General features: G+C 43.3%; 1 protein-coding gene across 1 annotated transcript in view; it reads right to left on the bottom strand.

Annotated features, from left to right (window-relative positions):
- Positions 1-19,243, bottom strand: part of LOC135462135 (uncharacterized) — a 42,756-nt gene extending 23,513 nt beyond the window's left edge. Inside the window, exons 1-15 of the mRNA XM_064739504.1 lie at positions 19,161-19,243; positions 18,790-18,981; positions 14,732-14,917; positions 14,538-14,552; positions 13,589-13,648; positions 13,012-13,190; positions 12,023-12,271; positions 10,204-10,315; positions 8,962-9,081; positions 7,110-7,220; positions 6,375-6,482; positions 4,988-5,095; positions 2,665-2,772; positions 1,079-1,189; positions 605-712 (exon numbers count right to left, since the gene is read on the bottom strand). Coding sequence (XP_064595574.1) covers positions 605-712; positions 1,079-1,189; positions 2,665-2,772; positions 4,988-5,095; positions 6,375-6,482; positions 7,110-7,220; positions 8,962-9,081; positions 10,204-10,315; positions 12,023-12,271; positions 13,012-13,190; positions 13,589-13,648; positions 14,538-14,552; positions 14,732-14,917; positions 18,790-18,981; positions 19,161-19,221 — 1,828 coding nt within the window. The 5' untranslated portion in view covers positions 19,222-19,243. The remainder of the gene's footprint in view (positions 1-604; positions 713-1,078; positions 1,190-2,664; positions 2,773-4,987; positions 5,096-6,374; positions 6,483-7,109; positions 7,221-8,961; positions 9,082-10,203; positions 10,316-12,022; positions 12,272-13,011; positions 13,191-13,588; positions 13,649-14,537; positions 14,553-14,731; positions 14,918-18,789; positions 18,982-19,160) is intronic.
- Positions 19,244-19,529: the final 286 nt, after the last annotated feature.

Genomic DNA, 19,529 nt, shown 5'->3' with positions numbered 1-19,529 from the left:
GACGGGTAGGAGCGGAGAAAACCTCCCGGAGGCTAATACCTAATGATTTCAATGCGCCGTAAATTTCCAAAGAGCTGGATTGCATCGCGTGACCTACTAGGTATGTATGCTTACAGGATTAGCGAAAGTTATTTTCAGTCCTCATAATGCCATATCATCAAAGAACTGCACCAGGATGATGTCAGCAATGATTCGCATAAAGATTAGCAAATACGGATTTCATACAATCCAATGTTAGAAATGAGAACAGTAAGGAAAGTAAGCCATGTAAGTTGTGTGGCAGGCTATGGCAGATTGTGTTGGAGGTTGTGGGAGGTTGTGGCAGTTTATGGCCGGTTGTCGCCGATTGTGGCATGTTGTGTGGCAGGTTGTGACAGGATGCGGCAGGCTGTGTGGCAGGTTTTGGCAGTTTGAGGCAGGTTGTGGCACGCTGTGTGGCAGGTTGCGGCAGGTTATGGCAGGTTGTGACAGTTTATGGGAGGTTGTGACAGCTTATGGCAGGTTATGACAGGTTGTGTGGCAGGTGGTATGGCCGGTCGTGACGCAGGTTGTGGCAGGTTGTGACACGATGTGGCACGTTTGGCAGGTTATGGAGTCAACTTACGGAGAATTGAAAACTCGAACTGGCTGACTTCTGGCACACAGGCCAGACACGACCCAACTGATTCCTGCTGTAAGCGAGCGTAGCATCGGCCACCAATGTAGCAATATCCTGTAAAATGTAAACAGATCTGTGTACGTGTTATATACTCTAAGAACGTGTATAAATAGTTATCTTCAAAAAGATTTGGGGAAAGAATATACTTTAAACTTCAGTACCTTTGTAATTTTAAGCTCTAATAAAGTTGTAGAAGTGCAGTTACTTAACAATCAGAACAAAGGGAAATATTATTACATATCAAGGTTAAGGCAAAACAATACTCCCGTAACTGTAAAAATACACCGTGTAGAATAATATGGTGCGGAGTACAGCATATAAATATGCAGTATAATGTGAGAGTGCTTTGCAGCATGATGATTGTAACTTCCTCACAACTTTTTTCTAAACAGTCAGAATCGTAAAGTTTTACAGTGTTACCCGGTGGAGGAGAATAGTCATCATCATCTACAGCATTTTGACAGACTCGGCAATCTCCAAGCGGGTTGGGGGAAAGTTCGGCAACACACTGACCATTAATGAAGCATCCCACTGAAAGAAAAGGTCCCCAGAGTCATACAAGGATTTCTGCAACACACTGATTCTATCTACCCATATTAATCACTCTTTCCATTTAATATCACCACCTCTGGCAGCAAACTGCGGATGGTCGTCGGTTTCCACGGGGCTGGGCCCGGTTTCCTCCCACCATAATGCTGGCCCCCGTCATATAAGTGGAATATTCTTGAGTACGGCGTAAAACACCAATCAAATAAATAAATGTAATCACCACCCTTTCTTTTGCATGTCTACCAACCTTTGTGTGCATGTCAACCACCCTTTCTGTTCATGTTAACCACCCTGTCCACCCATGTTAACCACCCTGCCCACCCACGCTACCCTCCCTGCCAACCGGTGTTAACCACCCTGCCCGCCCATGTTTGCCAGCCTGTCCACCCATGTTAACGACCCAACCAACCCGTGTTAACCACCCAATACACACATGTTAGCCACCCTGCCCACCTATGTTAACCACCCTGCCCACCCATGTTAACCACCCTGTCGACCCATGGTAACACCCTGCCCTACCGTGTTAGCCAATCTATCCATCCATGTTAACCACCCCGCCCACCCCTGTTAACTATCCGGCTTACCCATATTAACCATGCTGCCTACCCATATTAACAAAGTTGCCCGCCTATGTTAACCACAATGCCTATCTATGTTAACCACGCTGCCCACCCATATTAACCATCCTGCCTACCCATTTTAACCACGTTGACCACCCATATTAACCATCTTGTCTACCCATGTTAACCACGCTGCCCATCCATGTTAATCATTATGCCCACCCATGTTAACCACGTTGTCTACCCATGTTAGCTCCCGAAACAGCCCATGTTAACCATCCTACCCGCCCATGTTAACCGCCCTGGACACCTATGTTAACACCCTGTCCATCCGTGTTAACACCCTACCTACCCATGTTAACCACCCTGCCCACCCGTGTTAACCACCCTACCCACCCATGTTAACCACCCTGCCAACCCGTGTTAGCAAACCTGCCCACCCATATTAACCACCCTACCAACTCATGTTAAGCACCCTGTCCGCCCATGTTATCCACCTTAGTTCATTAACTGCTCACGACCGCGTGACACAAAGCATTTACAGGCTACATCTCTATATTTGGCTCTAGGCCAATAACTGAACAGGCGATATCTGTGTGGAGCTGGACATAGGGCAGTCTGTTCTGGATTGCGTATAGATGCACTCCAGGCACATGGATAGCACTCGAGGCACAGGGATTACACTCGAGGCATTGGGAATGCACTCCAGGCACTGGGGTTGCACTTTAGGCACTGGGGTTGCACTTTAGGCACTGGAATTGCACTCCAGGCACTGGAAATGCACTCCAGGCACATGGATTGCACTCCAGGCACTAGGGATGCTCACTTAAGGCACATTTATTTCACATGTTTATCATGTGGACGCACAGTCGTCGATCGCTAACGTGACTAGCTTACCGTTGGTCGTGAAGTTCGTACGGGTCTCCCCTCCTTCACAGCGACGACAGGGGTTGGTGGGACTAACCTCACCCTCGCCATAGCATCGGCCATTGATATAACAACCAGCTGGAACAGATAAGAGACAGCAGGTGTCACACTATGACAGTTCTGTTTGTCCCGTTAGCCATATAAATGACTACACATCATAGCTAAAAATCACTGGTTGTGAAACAACCTATTACGAGTAACACGTACTTCATTCGATTTCTGTTTTCCCGCTCTGAGAAATGTTCACGTTACAAGTATCCTTGTAACGCCTGATAACACATACCCAACACTGCAAGACTCACGTTATATGCATCTTTGTAACGCTTGATAAAACTTATCCAACACTGCAATACTCGCGTTATATGCATCTTTGTAACGCCTGATAACGCTTACCCAACACTGCAATACTCACGTTATAGGTATCCTTGTAACGCCTGATAACACTTACCCAACACTGCAATACTCACGTTATAGGTATCCTTGTAACGCCTGATAACACTTACCCAACACTGCAATACTCACGTTACAGGTATCCTTCTAACGCCTGATAACACTTACCCAACACTGCAATACTCACGTTATAGGTATCCTTGTAACGCCTGATAACACTTATCCAACACTGCAATACTCACGTTACAGGTATCCTTGTAACGCCTGATAACACTTACCCAACACGGCAATACTCACGTTGCAGGTATCCTTGTAACGCCCGATAACGCTTACCCAACACTGCAATACTCACGTTACAGGTATCCTTGTAACCCCTGATAACACATACCCAACACTGCAATACTCGCCTTATATGCGTCTTTGTAGCGCCTGATAACACTTATCCAACACTGCAATACACGCGTTACATGTATCTTTGTAACGTCTGATAACACTTACCCAACATTGTAATACTCACGTTGCAAGCGACAACATACTACCTGAATTATAGCACCAATGGCTGTTACACAAGAAAACAATATGTTAATTATAACAGAAAGCCTGTTGTCTGAGTGATGTAAAAATGCATTCTGTTGTCATAACACAAAACTGTGTCACATCAAACATAGTATCTTTTGGTCTAATACAAGACTTACGTTGAATTAACAGAAAATATGTGCAATTTTAACAGAACAATCTCCTTCAATAACAGAATTCTGGAATATCCTAACATCACTCAACTATTTGTTCTTTGAGAGTACGAATTTCAGCCGTTATTATGCATAGGCCTGCCCGTTCGGCATTGGCAATGTTATGGCCCGACATGCCCCATTCAGTCCTGCGAAACACTTACAAAGCCGCACACGGCAAGTCCGTTTCGCAACCGAAAAAGACGGGCTTATGCATGGCTGTTGTTGAACTGACGGTGTAGCTGTTCTGGCACTGACGGGGTTGTGTTCAGGCCTGTACCTGCAGGCTCTTTTCTACAATTACGGAGTACACAGATATGGCACAACAGATAGGCTACTCTCATTTGGGCTCTGACATTTCTGTGCATAGACCTCTTCTGACACCTGTATAGATTTGCACAGACATTCTTTTGCCGAGACATTCTTTCCGGCACTAATAGTGTTGAAGTCTCACTGACAGTCTTGTGCACAGGTACTTTGAATATTTATATATTTGATTGGTGTTTTACGACATACTCAAGAATGTTTCACTTATACGATCGGAACAGAGCCCGGGAGAAACTCACGACACTCTGCATGCTGCTACCATACCTGCCCATGTATGACCGGAGGGGAATCCAGCTTGGATTGGACTTGAACTCACAGCGATCAGACACAGAGAGTAGAAAATGAGCATTGCTCTGTAAGTACTGATTACAAGACAGGCATGACTCTGGGCTGTGGCTTTGGGCATCGCCTATGATGCACTAACAGACACGAGCAGGGCGATGTCCCTCCTCGTTTATTTATTTGATTGGTGCTGGTGTGCTCACGAATATTTCACTTATACGACCGCAGCCAACACGACAGTGGGAGGAAACCGAACAGAGCCCGAGGGAAACCCACGATCTTGCTGTCAGACCTTCCCACGTGCGGCCGGAGAGGAAGCCAGCATGAGCTGGACTAGGCCTCACAGCGACCACATGGGTGAGAGGCTCCTGGGCCATTATGCTGCGCTAGCGGGTTAATCAACTAAGTCACGGAGGCTCCCAGCCCTTCCCCGATCTGACAGAACTGTGTACAGGTATGCAGACACCCGCGATACTCTACACATGCATACAAACCGTAAGATACAAATCCACATGTTCACCGGCATGTTCAAACATAAAGAATGGCAAAAAAAAAGTAAGACTCACATAGTGGTGAGAGGGAATCCCGGCTTACAAGGGGATCGCAGCCCAGACACGAGCCTCCCATTCGTTGACCTGGGGTGTAGCACATGTTATTAATCCTGCACATGTTAGCTGAAAAACAGAGAAGGGTAAATGAGCAGTCGCAGCATACATGTTTATGGGGCGTTACCACTTCTCCTTCTCAACCTTTTCTAACCGCACTGCGTGGTTATAGAGTATTACCTCTTTTCATTTGACGTTTTTGCTAACACAAGCCGGGTTATGAAACATTGGCAGCTTTTCATTTGCATAAACAGTATTATATGTTTATGGAGTGTATACTATTTTTCTAACACTAAATACTTAAAGAATGGACAACACTTTTCCTGCAGCTGTTCATATGTAGGTGTTTGTCTGACACACCATGGGCTGTATTTATGTCTGATCATGCAGAATACCGCAGCTCTATACCCACTGTTAAGATAACATGGCATTTTATCGTGTATTTTCCACCCGGACAAGATCTGCGGACCGCACGACGAGGGGACGAGGACGGTCCGCAGCACGAGAACGGTACCATTCGCGCGCGATAAACCGCATCCGGCTTCTATGTAAAATGTCTAAAGTGGCTTTCGAGTTTAAAGCAATTTTTAGTTGGTGATAAGCGTACGCTGATCCGTACGTATTTTGATGATAAAAAACATGTCGGATAAGTTAAATGTGTTTTTAACCGAATAAAGCGCAAATAGATGCTTAATTTCTGCTTTGGTTTCATGGGCCATATACGTAAAACTGGGTGTGAGTGATGTGAAACTCATTCTGTTACTTTTCTTTTCACCTTATACAACCTTGACTTGCAATCATACGCAAAGGAACAGCTTCAGCAATCATTTTGATATATGGGAAGAAAAGCTAAAATGTTTAGACTTCAACTCACAGCGACCGCTTTCTGTGAGAGGCTCCAAAGTTACTGCGCCGTGCTGGCACGCTAATCACTCGGACAAGGAGCCCGCTCCCCCCCCCCCCCCCCTCCCCCCACTCCTTCCCTTTAAAAGGTTGACAAACATTCTAGTTCCTTGTCAAACGATGACGTATAACTGTTTTGAAAAATCATTCCCAGCAGCACAATAAATAACATTCCGAGATGTCCACGTGTACTAGTGGAGTTTCACAGTGTGCTGACATTCCGATATGTACACGTGTAATAATGGAGTTTTACAGTGTGCTGACACTCCGATATGTACACATGTAATAATGGAGTTTTACAGTGTGCTGACACTCCGATATGTACACGTGTAATAATGGAGTTTTACAGTGTGCTGACACTCCGATATGTACACGTGTAATAATGGAGTTTCACAGTGTTCTGACATTCCGATATGCGCACGTGTGTCAAAATATGCTGACTTACGCAGTACTGAGAAGCTGTACAGGCTTACATCCGGGTCACATCCCTGGCAAGTATCTCCGACCAACTGCTGACCACGATCGTAACATGCTCCATTTATAAAGCAATGATCTGAAATACAACGATAACTGCAGTTCTGTGGCCAATACCTTATTTTTCGCACAAAGCCCCACACATAATACTGTACTAAACCTCACACTAATGTTTTCTCCTGATTGCCTCAGTGTTCCGCTATTCAGAGAAACGTAGCCATTCAGTAACTCTACACATGCACAAAGTAGCGAGTAACAGTTCGTACCTTCAGACACAGTTCCAGGTATCCTACAGATATACTCTCACAGTTCCAGGCCAAGTTGTTCGAAAGTCTATTAGCTCATACAGGTTTTATGTTATATTTTATGTTTAAGACTTTATCCAAGATTTTGCTGGGCAGCCAATGCAATTGTCCAAAGCAGCACATATAGTTCACATTTAATGTACTCTCAAGTGTTTATTTTGGAGCCAAGTACAAAATTGAAAACTTTTTTAGAGCAACCAGGCCCAGAGCAGTTCACCTAGGCCTGCAAAACAGGCTATGCATGTACTAAGCCTACAAAAGGCTATTCCCTTACACATCCTCATAATTTGGCACTAAATGCATATGCTAGGCCAAACATGGCAAAGTTTGAATTATACTGTTTAGTTTTCGAAAGTTAATTCGAGTTTTGTATTTGAATATATACATATATTTAGTACTACCTGGCGACGGGGAGTATGCCGTAGTGTTCTTGTCGTGTCGACATACTAGGCAGTTTGAATTAGACTGGGGTGCACCTTCACCAATACAAACGTTTTGTATGTAGCAACCGTCTGAAACAAAAGAGCGGTGATCGGGTTACATTTTCGTCGGGTTAAGACGTCAAACTCACTACAGCTCTGACTGACAGCTGCTGACACTCTCTTAGCTACACTTCTATTCACAATTTTGTTTTACCCCATTTTCCTGTTATTCGACAAGTAATGTGACTTTAAGACCCCATAGCACACGAACAACATTTGATTTCAGAAAGAAAGTCGTCAAAAAGTGATCGTGTCCAGATGTAATAACTACAGTAAATTCCGACTCTGTAAAACTGGAGCCAAAGATGCAATTTGATTAATTTTTGACAACAACAAGTAGAGAAACAGACATAGGCCGCGTGCGGGCGAAGTGGACTTCACGAAATAATTGCATATATCAACCACTCAGTGTCTACGTCCTCTGAGTATAAACATAATGGTGGAAACTTCCGATGTGACACCACTTTTTGCGGTCTTCAATCATCTTCAACAAAGCCCCTATGCACGACAGATGTTGTTCGTTTGCAAAGAATCGATATTCGGGTCCATTTGACAGCGGGAATGGAATACTTTGACATATACATGTAGGTCCTGCTTTTGCACTCAACGGAGGTACCCTGACTGAGTGGATTTTTTTTGTCTAAAGCAACGAACATTCGTTGTCGATCACCTTTTGTTTTGCTCATAATTACCTAAATAAGTGCAAGAATATATTTAAAATGGCCAAAAGGCACATCAGCATGTATGAGTTATAATGACCATCTCTGCAAACCCCTTTATGAATTCGCCTTCTTGCGATAATTGACCTGGAACGTCCATCTTGGTTGTCGACTGGAAGCGAATATCTGTTTCGACGCACGGATTCAATAGGTTTAGAGGTATCACCATATCAAAAGGGTGATCGTTATACAAATCATGCTGATTACAAATCATTCAAATCATTCCTGAATTTCAGTAAATTCTGAGAAATGTCAAGAAATGGGGACAGACAGACAGACGGCAGGACAGACAAATAGACGACAGGACAGACAAACGGACAGACAGAAGAACACACAAACAGAAAGACGGCAGAACAGACAGACGGACAGAAAGGCGGTGACCGACGTATGAATAGACGGACTGACGAACAGACGACAGGGCAGACGAACAGACAGCAGGCTAAACCCACGACAATAATCCATAGCGCCAAGGCGATGGAAGTGGAGGAATGTGGAGTATAGATTGTTGGCTTTGTTGTTAAGTTAAGGACGCTCTCACGCATTCAGTACAACGCATACGTGACCATACGTGGCAATGTGCTAGCGCATGACCATACGTGCCACGGGGTTAGCGCATGACCATACGTGGCAGTGAGTCATCGAATGACCATACGTGGCACTATGTGAGCGCCGTGACACTGTGTTAGCGCATGACCATACGTGGCGCGGGTTTTCTGGATAACGCGGAGAGAACATGGTTGCGATAATCCTGTATGCTGATAACACATTAACAGAAAAGATAAACGTAGAACTAAAGACGATTTTTGTCAGTATACAAGGAATAAGGTCATATGTGGCAAACTATCAGCTCTCCATGCTATTGTCACGAGACAGCGTGTTACCAGCACCTACGTGTACTCAGCATATACATATGAACAAGCAACTTTTTTTTTACAGAATTGTCATTTGGCAAGTATTCATGTATACATCGGGGCAATTCTCCTACTATTTGTTGTATTTATTAATTAACAAATAACGCCGAGAGACTTTTTATATGCATTTCTGAGTCTCACCTACAACAGTTAACTGTGTTTGGGATACCTCGGGCACGCACTGCAAACAAGCCAGAGAAGGATTAGTGGGTCGTTCCCCCGACAAATAGGTGAGTCCGGTATTGTCTGCACATCCATTTCCTGAAACCAAACACAATTCATTAGCGTGTCTGACAGATTTAAAAGTATGTTTACAGCATATATATGTAGTAAGGTGACAAGGATTACAGTTCATGGCTCTAACGTTAGATCTATATGACGCGTTTGTAGGTGGCAGGATGTAGTTAACTGTGCATCTGGCATGTATCGAAATTAGAGCAGATGAATGTAGTCACTGCATCAATCCACTTACTCCCGGCGACATCTATATGGTATTACGTCGATGCGGATGTTTATGATGTATAATGTTAGCCTCCTTATTGGCTTGAAATTCCGCCCTGCACTTGCCTCATCTATGGTACTTACACTGTTCAGCGCTCAGTAGCCAAGATGTGCAATTACACATGTCCAGTGTGTGCATGTACACAACTAGTGTAAAGTGCGATACGCCACAAGTGCAGCATTATCTGCATGCACACAACTATTACAAAGTGCGATACGCCACAGATACGTAATTATCTGCATGTACACAACTAGTACAAAGAGCGATACGCCACATATGCGTAGTTATCTGCATGTACACAACTAGTACAAAGTTTGACAGACCACAGGTGCGTTATTATCTGCATGTACACAACTAGTGCACATAGCGATACGCCACATGTGGGCCATTATCTGCATGAACACTAGTACAACGTGGAATACGTCAGAGGTACGTCAATATCTGCACGTACACAACTATTACAAAGTGTGATGCGCCACAAGTGCGTAGTTATCTGCATGTACACAACTAGTACAAAGTGAGATACGCCACAGGTGGGTCCTTATCTGCATGTACAGCACTAGTACAATGTGGGATACACCATAAGTGCGTCATTATCTGCATGTACACAACTAGTACAAATTGCAATACGCCACATGTGCATGTACACAACTAGTGTAAAGTGCGATACGCGACAGGCACGTAATTATCTGCATGTACACAACTAGTACAACGTGGAATACGTCACAGGTACGTCAATATCTGCACGTACACAACTAGTACAAAGTGCGGTACGTCACTTGTGCGTCACTTTTGTAGCAAACGTTTTTTATGTCACATCGACAACAGATAAAAGGGAGCTTTTAAGTCACTTGAAGCGTCAGTGTATTAGATCTACTAACCAATGATGGACCATTCAGTAGTGGATTGTTCTGGGTTACATATTTCCCGCGGTGAATTTGGTCGCAAACCCCCATTGATGTAACACCTGCCCTCGATAAAACAGTGATCAGGCTGGAATAAAGAGCACACATATGTTTACTTCATTTATTCACCATGAATCTTAAACATGCATGTGGGATACAACTGGCGCGAATAAAGCTCACAAGGGCGTGTTCTAAAACATCGCAGAGTATAAGAGAACATTTGCACGTGGTGATAATATTACACTGTGTCATATATAAACATACATGGCAACAAAACCAATTAACACAGGCAGGTTTCTTAAAAAATGTAAGAAACTTTATGGGCATTTATGTGTGACTGAATTTTATTGTACTTTCCTTCCTTATATTTGTCATTTAAACTACATGGGCATCCAAACTGCGTCTGAATTAAACTGTTCAATAAGATGTGATTGCATTCTTAATTCATGAAGACATGGGGAATTTATACTACGGAGAGAGATAGGAAGTTTATGCGAGACACAATCAGCGATGTTGATATTGAGACATAAACGGGAACTTTCCGCGTAGAATCAGGGATGCGAAGGATTTCCCCAGGTACAATCAGAGATGGTGAGACTGTGACATTAACGGGGATTTCTTAAGATACATTTAGGGATGCTGGGATTGTGACATTAGCTGTTAATTGTCCATATACAATCACCGATGCTGAGATTGTGGCATTAACAAGGATTTCTCCAGATACATTTAGGGATGCTGGAATTGTGGCATTAACCGGGATTTGCCTAAATAGAATCAGGGATGCTGAGATTGTGACATTAACGGGGATTTCTCCACGCATAATCAGGGATGCTGGGATTGTAACATTATGGCGGGGAATTGTGCAGACACAGTCAGGGATGCTGAGATTCTAGCATTATAGCGGGGAATTGTGTAGACACAATCAGGAATGTGGAGATTGTAACATTAACGGAGATTTCTTCAAACACTATCAGAGAGGCTAAGATCGTGATATAAGCAGTAAATTCTCCACATACAATCAGGAATGCTGAGATTGTAACATTATAGCGGTAAGTTGTACAGACACAATCGGGAATGTGAAGATTGTGACATTAACGGGGATTCCTCCAGATACAATTATGGGTGCTCAGACTGTGACATTAACGGGGATTTCTTCAAACACTATCAGAGAGGCTAAGATCGTGATATAAGCGGTAAATTCTCCACATACAATCAGGAATGCTGAAATTGTAACATTATAGCGGGAAGTTGTACAGACACAATCAGGGATATGAAGATTGTGACCTACGGTCATATGGATTCACGGGTAATACCTGCATACCGAATGCAGGAGTTCTGTAGTATGAACTATACAAAATCACTATACACATATACATACAGACAATATATAATACTATATATGTACGTATTTATTGATTGATTTATTAATTCATTTATTTATTTGATGTTAAACGCCTTACTCAAGAATATTTCCCTTACACGACGATGGCCAGCATTATGACGAGAGGAAAGCGGACAGAGCCCGGGGGAAACACAATATACAACATGTATTTATCTATTTGATTGGCGTTTTACGCTGTACTCAAGATTTTTCACTAACACGACGGCGGCAATATCTAATACCGAAGTTTGAATATGTGGTATCAATCAAGCTGTCCTACTGACACTTACGGCCTAATGTGTGGTCACAACGTGTGTGGAGTTCATCGTTATAACGATGAAGGAAAAATGTCCTGCTGACACTTACGGCCTAATATGGGGTCATAACAGGTGTGGAGTTCTCGGAGTGTCTCACCTTTAGTGTGCAAACCGGATTGTATGGGAATGAACATGTCCAACAGCGGCCGTCGTATGGTACATATGGTTTCTCGTTTCCGTAGAAAACGTGATCTCGGCTGATTGAGACCAAGAAACCTGGTACTGATTCGATGGGAGCAATCGGGAGATCTGGGAGGGGGCACATAATAGTGCTGCAGTCTGTGTGTAGGGCGCTCCTATACACAAGAGGTACCGTGTGCTTAATGAAAGGTCCTCGTTCATCCACCTGAAACAACGAGCAGTTTTTCAAATTGTGTATACCGCGTAGGAAATAAATTCTGTTCTTATCTATAGGTCCAGTTACACGTCTAAACAAGAAGAAATACACCGGCGACAAGAAAAGAAACAACAATTTCACACGAATTAAGCAAGTAAGTAAATATATAACTTAATAAATAGTGATATAAATTACCAGTCTGGCCTGTATTTTATCCTGACTCAAAATTGTACAATCTGTTACATTAGCATTGTCACCGATAGCCCAAACCGTTTATCAAAACATGAACTTATTTACTGGAAACATTCAAAAATTCTAAGACTAAGATTAACAATGGCGCATTTGGCCATGAAACTGATTTCAAAAATTATACACCAAACGGGTTCCGTGACAAGTTACTAACATCAACAAATTCATCAGATTGAGAGTTTGGAATATTTGCCGTCAAGAAATTAACATGATCAACGAATGTCCCATCGCCAATAGATATCTGGCAGCTTTTCATTACTTCCCTTTGCCGTAACTCATCTTGTCTTAAAGTAATATAGGTCAGACGTATTTCATTTGACGCACAGGAAGAGAAAGCATGCTCCGACATACGCTGGATATGAATTTGTTCCTGTGTTAAAGGTAACTTGTTTTCGTATTATTTTACGAAGCTATTTTAGTCGGTATTATGCTAATACTATTGCAAAGTACTGAACAAATTTTATACACGTTTTAGATCACAGTAGGTATGTCATATTTACCCAGATTTCCCGGTAGCAACATGTGATGTTGTCAGTGGCGAGAACGGGATTTCGTGAGGACAGTTTAACCTCTGGGACTAGACATGCCGTGGACACATCACGGTCACATACCCCGCCTTGAGGGAACTGCACAAGCCATGGAGGGTACATTGCGTTGTCGAAGTCGCAGTCGGTAGGATCTAGGAACAAAATATACCTTCATCTACGGAGACTGAATATTAAACAGACGAAAAATCGTGTTTTCGTTATTTTCTTGATCCCTATAAAGTAAGTTACTATCAGTTGAATGAGTTTACCCGATTCTACTACGAAAAACAACGAGCTTTATCAGCGGAGAATACGCACTGAACAGGGCTTGCTGATTTTTTTTAAAAAATGCAATAAAAAACGGTAAACTTATGATATATAAATTATCCACAAACCAGTTATTTACTGACAGGCTGAAGAAGTGTCAACATACCCAAGTGTCTCTTGGATAGTATTTTAAAGAGAGCAATTGACCGATAAGAAAATGACAATAGTTAACACGACACCATGTACTTCGGCCACTGTACCACTTATATTCAGTGTCACTTACCAGTTGAAACTGGAACCGGCTCTGGTGGGGGTGGCGGTGTGGGGACCGGATCAAACTCACCTAGAAGTTTAATCACCTTAGGTTATAGACATGTAGTGCCAAATAAAACAAACGAAGTTATGGGGAAGTCATAAATGAGCACTTACGCTTGATCAAAAAATGTTTTGAATTAGCGGCAAAGATTTTTCTTATTTCTAAGTGCTGTTCCAATAAAACAAAAACTGTCATGGCTGAGAACAATGTGGTCACTGTGAATTCAAGTCCAGCTCATGCTGGCTTCCTCTCCGACCGTAAGTGGGAAGGTCTATCAGCAACCTGCGGATGGCCGTGGGTTTTCCCCGGGCTCTGCCCGTTTTCCTCCCACCATATTGCTGGCCGCCATCGTATAAGTGAAATATTCTTGAGTACGGCGTAAAACACCAATCAAATAAATGAATAAATAAGTCATGGCTGAGAAGATGTAGTAAGCTAAACTGCCCTAAATGTAGCATCTTGGAGCTGACTTTCGGTAGGCTGAGTCAAAACAATCAAATAAAGCTCATACCAGTGCTGTGTTTGTGGGTTAAGCAAAATCTGTGATTAAAATCTTGCATTCGACCTAAGGCCATATTTGGACTACAAAAGCTACATTTCTGCTCCTCTAAACAATTAGTCAATGCTGTTTTCAGTGGATAGATCATGCACAGTGAAAGAAATTTACGGACATTAAAATGAACAGGAGTTATTGGTGACAGTACTTGTACACAATCTTGATCCAGGAGTTATTGGTGACAGACCTTGTACACACTCTTGTTCCAGGAGTTATTGGTGACTGTACTTGTACACACACTTGAACAACACTCGCTTGTGTCTATGATACTCTTTGTGAATTTCAAAATACTAGCCTGCGCTAATGTAAACCAACCGACTGATCGAGAAACCTTGACCGCTGAAACAAGGGACAACTTACCTGAGGTCATGGCATCTGCGGAAAACAATAAAACGTTCCATTGTTAGACATAAAGAGCACAAAAGCTTAGCCACTGGAGAAAAGTAATATACAACGAAAAGTCTTTTGCCGTTGAAAAGAATCATACACAAAGCAATCAACTCTTTTAATAGTACCGTTAATAAAAGACATATGAGCAATATTGAAGTACTTACTGATGCAGTAGGCAGCATTGCCGTCGTTGTCACAGGGTAAGGGCACAAGACCATAGACGTAATGCGTCCCGCACCAGGTGGCATTTATCTGTCTGGTGTCTGCGCATAGCACGTTGTTGTTAGACGTAGCTCTACTCAAGCAAACTGAAACCGGGACTGTCACCCCCTGGACATTTGATAAAGACTCTGCAATACAATAACCAGGTGCAGGCAACACGGGGAAAACAACATTTTAGGCAAATACACGAGTAAAAACAAATCCAACAAGGAGATGTGTGTAGAGTGCTAGAATGAGGTATAGCAAGGAAGTAGAAAGACGGGTATATAGGAGAGAGACGACTATAACGATGATAGAGAAGAGTATATAGGGGCAAGAGACGAGTACAGAAAGCAGGAATACAGGTATAGAGAGAAGGGAGATGCTTATAGGATAGAGACGAGTATTAAGAGGAGAGACGGGTATAGAGAGCAGAGAAATGGGTATAGAGGAGAGGAACGGGTATAGAAAGAAGAAAGACGAATGGAGAGAGGAAAAAGATGAGTATACGGAGGTGAGAAACGGAGATGAAGAGGAGAGAGACGTGTATAGAGTAAAGGCAAGGGGCTAGAAAGTAGAGAGGGGAATAGATAAGAAGGACAGGTACAGAGAGGAGGCAAACTGGTACAGAGGAGAGAAACGAGTATAAAGAGGTGAGAAACGAGTATAGATGTGACAGAGACGGGTATATTCCAGAGACACGAGTATAAAGAGAACATGAAGGTGCAGAGAGAGAAGAGAAATAAGTATAGAGGGGAGAGAGACAGCTATAATGGAGAGAGAGGAGAATAGTGAGAAGAGACAAGGGGGTTAGAAAGTAGAGAGAGGAAGAAAGAAAGGAGAGAGACGGGAAAAAAGAGGACAGAGACGGGGATAGAGACAAGAGAGGCGGGTATACCGGAGAGACGAGTATAAAGCGAAGAGAGACGCGTAGGGAGAGGAGAGAGAGGAGAATAGAGAGGATAAAGACAGGTATAGTGAAGAGAGAAGAGTAGAGAGAGGAGCAAAGCGGGTATAGAGAGAAGGAAGACAGGTATGAAGCTTCGAGAGAAAAACAGGCGAGTACAGAGTACAGCGAGGAGAGAGACGGGTATAGAAGAAATAGACGTGTATAGATATGAGATAGACTTATTTATTCATTTATTTGATTGGTGTTTAACGCCGTACTAAAGAATATTTTCCTTATACGACGGCGGCCGGCAGCATTATGGTGGGAGGAAACCGGAAAGAGCCCGGGAGAAACCCACGACCATCCACAAATTGCTGGCAGACCTTCCCACGTACGTCGAGTATAGAGAGGTGGGAGAAAAGTATAGAGAAGATAAGACAAGTTTAGATGAGAGAGACGAGTTTAGAGAAGAGAGATGGATATAGAGAGCAATGAGACGGGCATAGTGGAGAGAGACGAGTACTAAAAGAAAGACGGGTACAGAGGAGAGGGGCGGGTATAGAAAGTCGAAAGACGAATATAGAGATGGAAAAGATGAGTACAGAGATGAGAGCGACAGGGAAAGAGAAGAGGGAGACGTGTATAAAGGAGAAAGACGTGTGTCGAGAGGACAGGCTAGTGTAAATAGGAAAGAGACGTGCAGACGATGTAGACGAGTATAGAGGGGAAAGACCGGCATAGAGACGAGAGAGACGGACATATCGAAAAGCGGCGTTGTACAGAGGAGAGAAAGACGAGTAATGAGACGAGAGACGGGCGTGTAGAGTAGAAAGACGAGTAAAGAGACTAGAGACGGACGAGTACAGATAGGAGAGACGTGGTTTGAGGAGAGAGACGGGTACAGAAGAGAGAAACAGGTATAGAGGCTGAGGAGTGAGACGTGTATGGAGGAGAGAGGCGAGTATTGAGGAGAGAGGCGGATACAGAGGAGAGAGACAGGTACAGAAGAGAGAAATGGATAGAAGAGTAGGCCCAATGTGTTGTAAAGGAGCTTGAATGAAAGACAGCTGCTTAGGGTGGAAGATCGAATTTACCTGTAAAATTGTTGTGTAGGCGAGCATGACTCCAGTACAAATGTAAAACAAGACTATGGACAAACTGAGTGAAGCACTATTCCCTGAAGATGTACTATCATGTTTTTCTTTAGTTATTACTTTTCTCCAGGAAATGGGAAAATTTCCCAGGAATAGAGTTAAGCCTTTATAAGTAATTTACATTATATAAGCGAGCAAGTTTAAATTCGAACATTTTTGCTCTGTTTATTCAAGTTTTACTTCCATTTCAAATCCGACATTGAACTAAAATTTAAAATCAAATCCATAAATTTTCTGATCCTTTATGTGGCAGGTATGGATCTTTTGTATGATCCGACAAGGGATTGATCCTTGGTCTCTCGACATCGTCCAGTGCAGTGGTGTGAAATAAGATAAATTTGAGATTTAGATGAGTTTTACTCACAAGGGAAGGAGGGTCACATATTTGAACGAATTGGACATAGAGAATGGTTGAAGTGGGTTGGCTCTCGGCTTTACGATGGGCGGTGACACATAGGGAGAGGGACGAATTGGACATTGGGAATGGTTGAAGAAGGGTTAATTCTGGGCTTTACGATGGGCGGTGACACATGTGCAGAGGGACGAATTGGACATAGGGAATGGTTGAAGCGGGTTGGTTCTCGGCTTTACAATGGGCGGTGACACATGTGGAGAGGGACGAATTGGACATTGGGAATGGTTGAAGCGGGTTGGCTCTGGGCTTTACGATGGGCGGTGACACATGTGGAGAGGGACGAATTGGACATTGGGAATGGTTGGAGCGGGTTGGTTTTGGGCTTAACGATGGGCGGTGACACATGAGGAGAGGGACGAATTGGACACAGGGAATGGTTGAAGCGGGTTGGTTCTGGGCTTTACGATGGGCGGTGACACATGGGGAGAGGGACGAATTGGACACAGGGAATGGTTGAAGCGGGTTGGTTCTGGGCTTTACGATGGGCGGTGACACATGGGGAGAGGGACGAATGGGACACAGGGAATGGTTGAAGCGGGTTGGTTCTGGACTTTACGATGGGCGGTGACGCATGGGGAGAGGGACGAATTGGACATAGGGAATGGTTGAAGCGGGTTGGCTCTGGGCTTTACGATGGGCGGTGAAACAGGGGGAAAGGGGAGAATTTTACAGGGATAGGAAGCCGGCTTTTGTTCAAGAGAAGATGTGCTGCGATTACGACATGGAATCTCCTTTCGTTGTTTACCAGTGGTATATAAACATGAATGTCAAACTCCGTGCTTAGATGCTTGCCAATAACAAGGCAGATTTACATATGAGAGTATAGCGGATTTTCATTTCAGAAGAAAGCAGAGAGACGCGCGAGAAAAGAGGCGAGATTCACTCATCAGATCAAGGTGGACTTTGACACAAGAAGAGGAACAAAACCTTGACACAGAAGTGTGCTGCTTGCAATATTCACATGGAGTACAACACAGCAAAACGAGAAAAATTTGCCGCTAGGATCAAGAAGCGAGATCGACGCCTGGGAAAAGGATACGGTAGGTTTTGTCATCAGATGATGGAGAAGATGTTAGCACGGAGAAGAGATCTTTACCATGATGGACCGAGCCCTCACATGACAAGACAGTGTAAGATTTGGACACGAAATTAGGAAAAACAATCTGGCAATGGGAAAGAGTGGTCCGTTCGTCACTGACAACAGGCGATTTTCAAACACGACTAGAGCGGATTTTCAAACGGGAGGAGAATGGAGAATGTGACACGGATTCATCGTCCTGCGACAAGATTCACACATGACATTAAACCGGACACTAACAGAACAGAAGGCAGGAAACTTTAAGACGAGAAAGGAAGTAGGTTTCTTTCCTACCAGACGAGCGTTTCACATAGGAGGCTAGAGGAGAACAAGAAAGGGGAAGGGAGGGGAATTAAACACCGCTTATTGTCAGTTCTTAAGATAAGCCAAGTCTTCCTTATGATTGATACAAATATTACCTGCACAGATACAAGTATCAGTAACTATTTGCCATTGTCGATAAAGAATTAAACCGATGAACTTACGTGTTGCAAACACGGGAACGTTCGTCCCACATCTCCCCGCGGGAACAAACATACTCGCAATCTGCTGATTCACAATGTAGTATCCACTAATGTCACTGTCACAGAGAACATTAGTGAGGTTGCCGGGGACGTTGATGTTCGTGCCTCTTCTCTGCAAGTTTGGAAGCGTTCGGGTTGTCTCACAGGGGTCTTCTGCAAATAAATTGTTATGCTAACATGAATGCAACAATCGACGAAAAATATATAAATGGCTTTTAAACTGTAGGTAATTTTCTTTATATAAACACAAGAGAATTATAAATAACTTAAATTAAAATGAATGCGAAATAATTTTCTAAGACACAAATGTGTTAAATCAGACACTGCCTTACGTGACGCCACCGTGGAGACAAAGATGAGTCCGAGGAAGAGAGTGGTGTGGAAGGCGACCATGGTGGTGGTGTTTGCGTTCAGCGTTGGCGCTTTCCACTAAACATTGTACACTGATCGATGTGTATAAGAGATGTATGAAATCTGTGACGTGTGGCGTAGTCAGCCAATCATGATCGTGATTTTTGGTGGTTCACAGTGAATTTTCTCTTTTAAACCATATTTTACATAATAATCTAAAGCAAAACTATCGAAAAGTGATTACAGCTCAAAGGTTTTTGCAGAAAATGTTGACTCTGGGGTATTTAAGAGAAAGCCAGATGAACTGGATGGTAACTAGGCAGCCTGGATGAAGCTGATGGTATGCAGTC

The sequence above is a fragment of the Liolophura sinensis genome, chromosome 1 (assembly GCF_032854445.1).
Source record: "Liolophura sinensis isolate JHLJ2023 chromosome 1, CUHK_Ljap_v2, whole genome shotgun sequence".
Lineage (NCBI taxonomy): Eukaryota > Metazoa > Mollusca > Polyplacophora > Chitonida > Chitonidae > Liolophura > Liolophura sinensis.
This window is presented reverse-complemented; position numbering and strand designations above follow the sequence as displayed.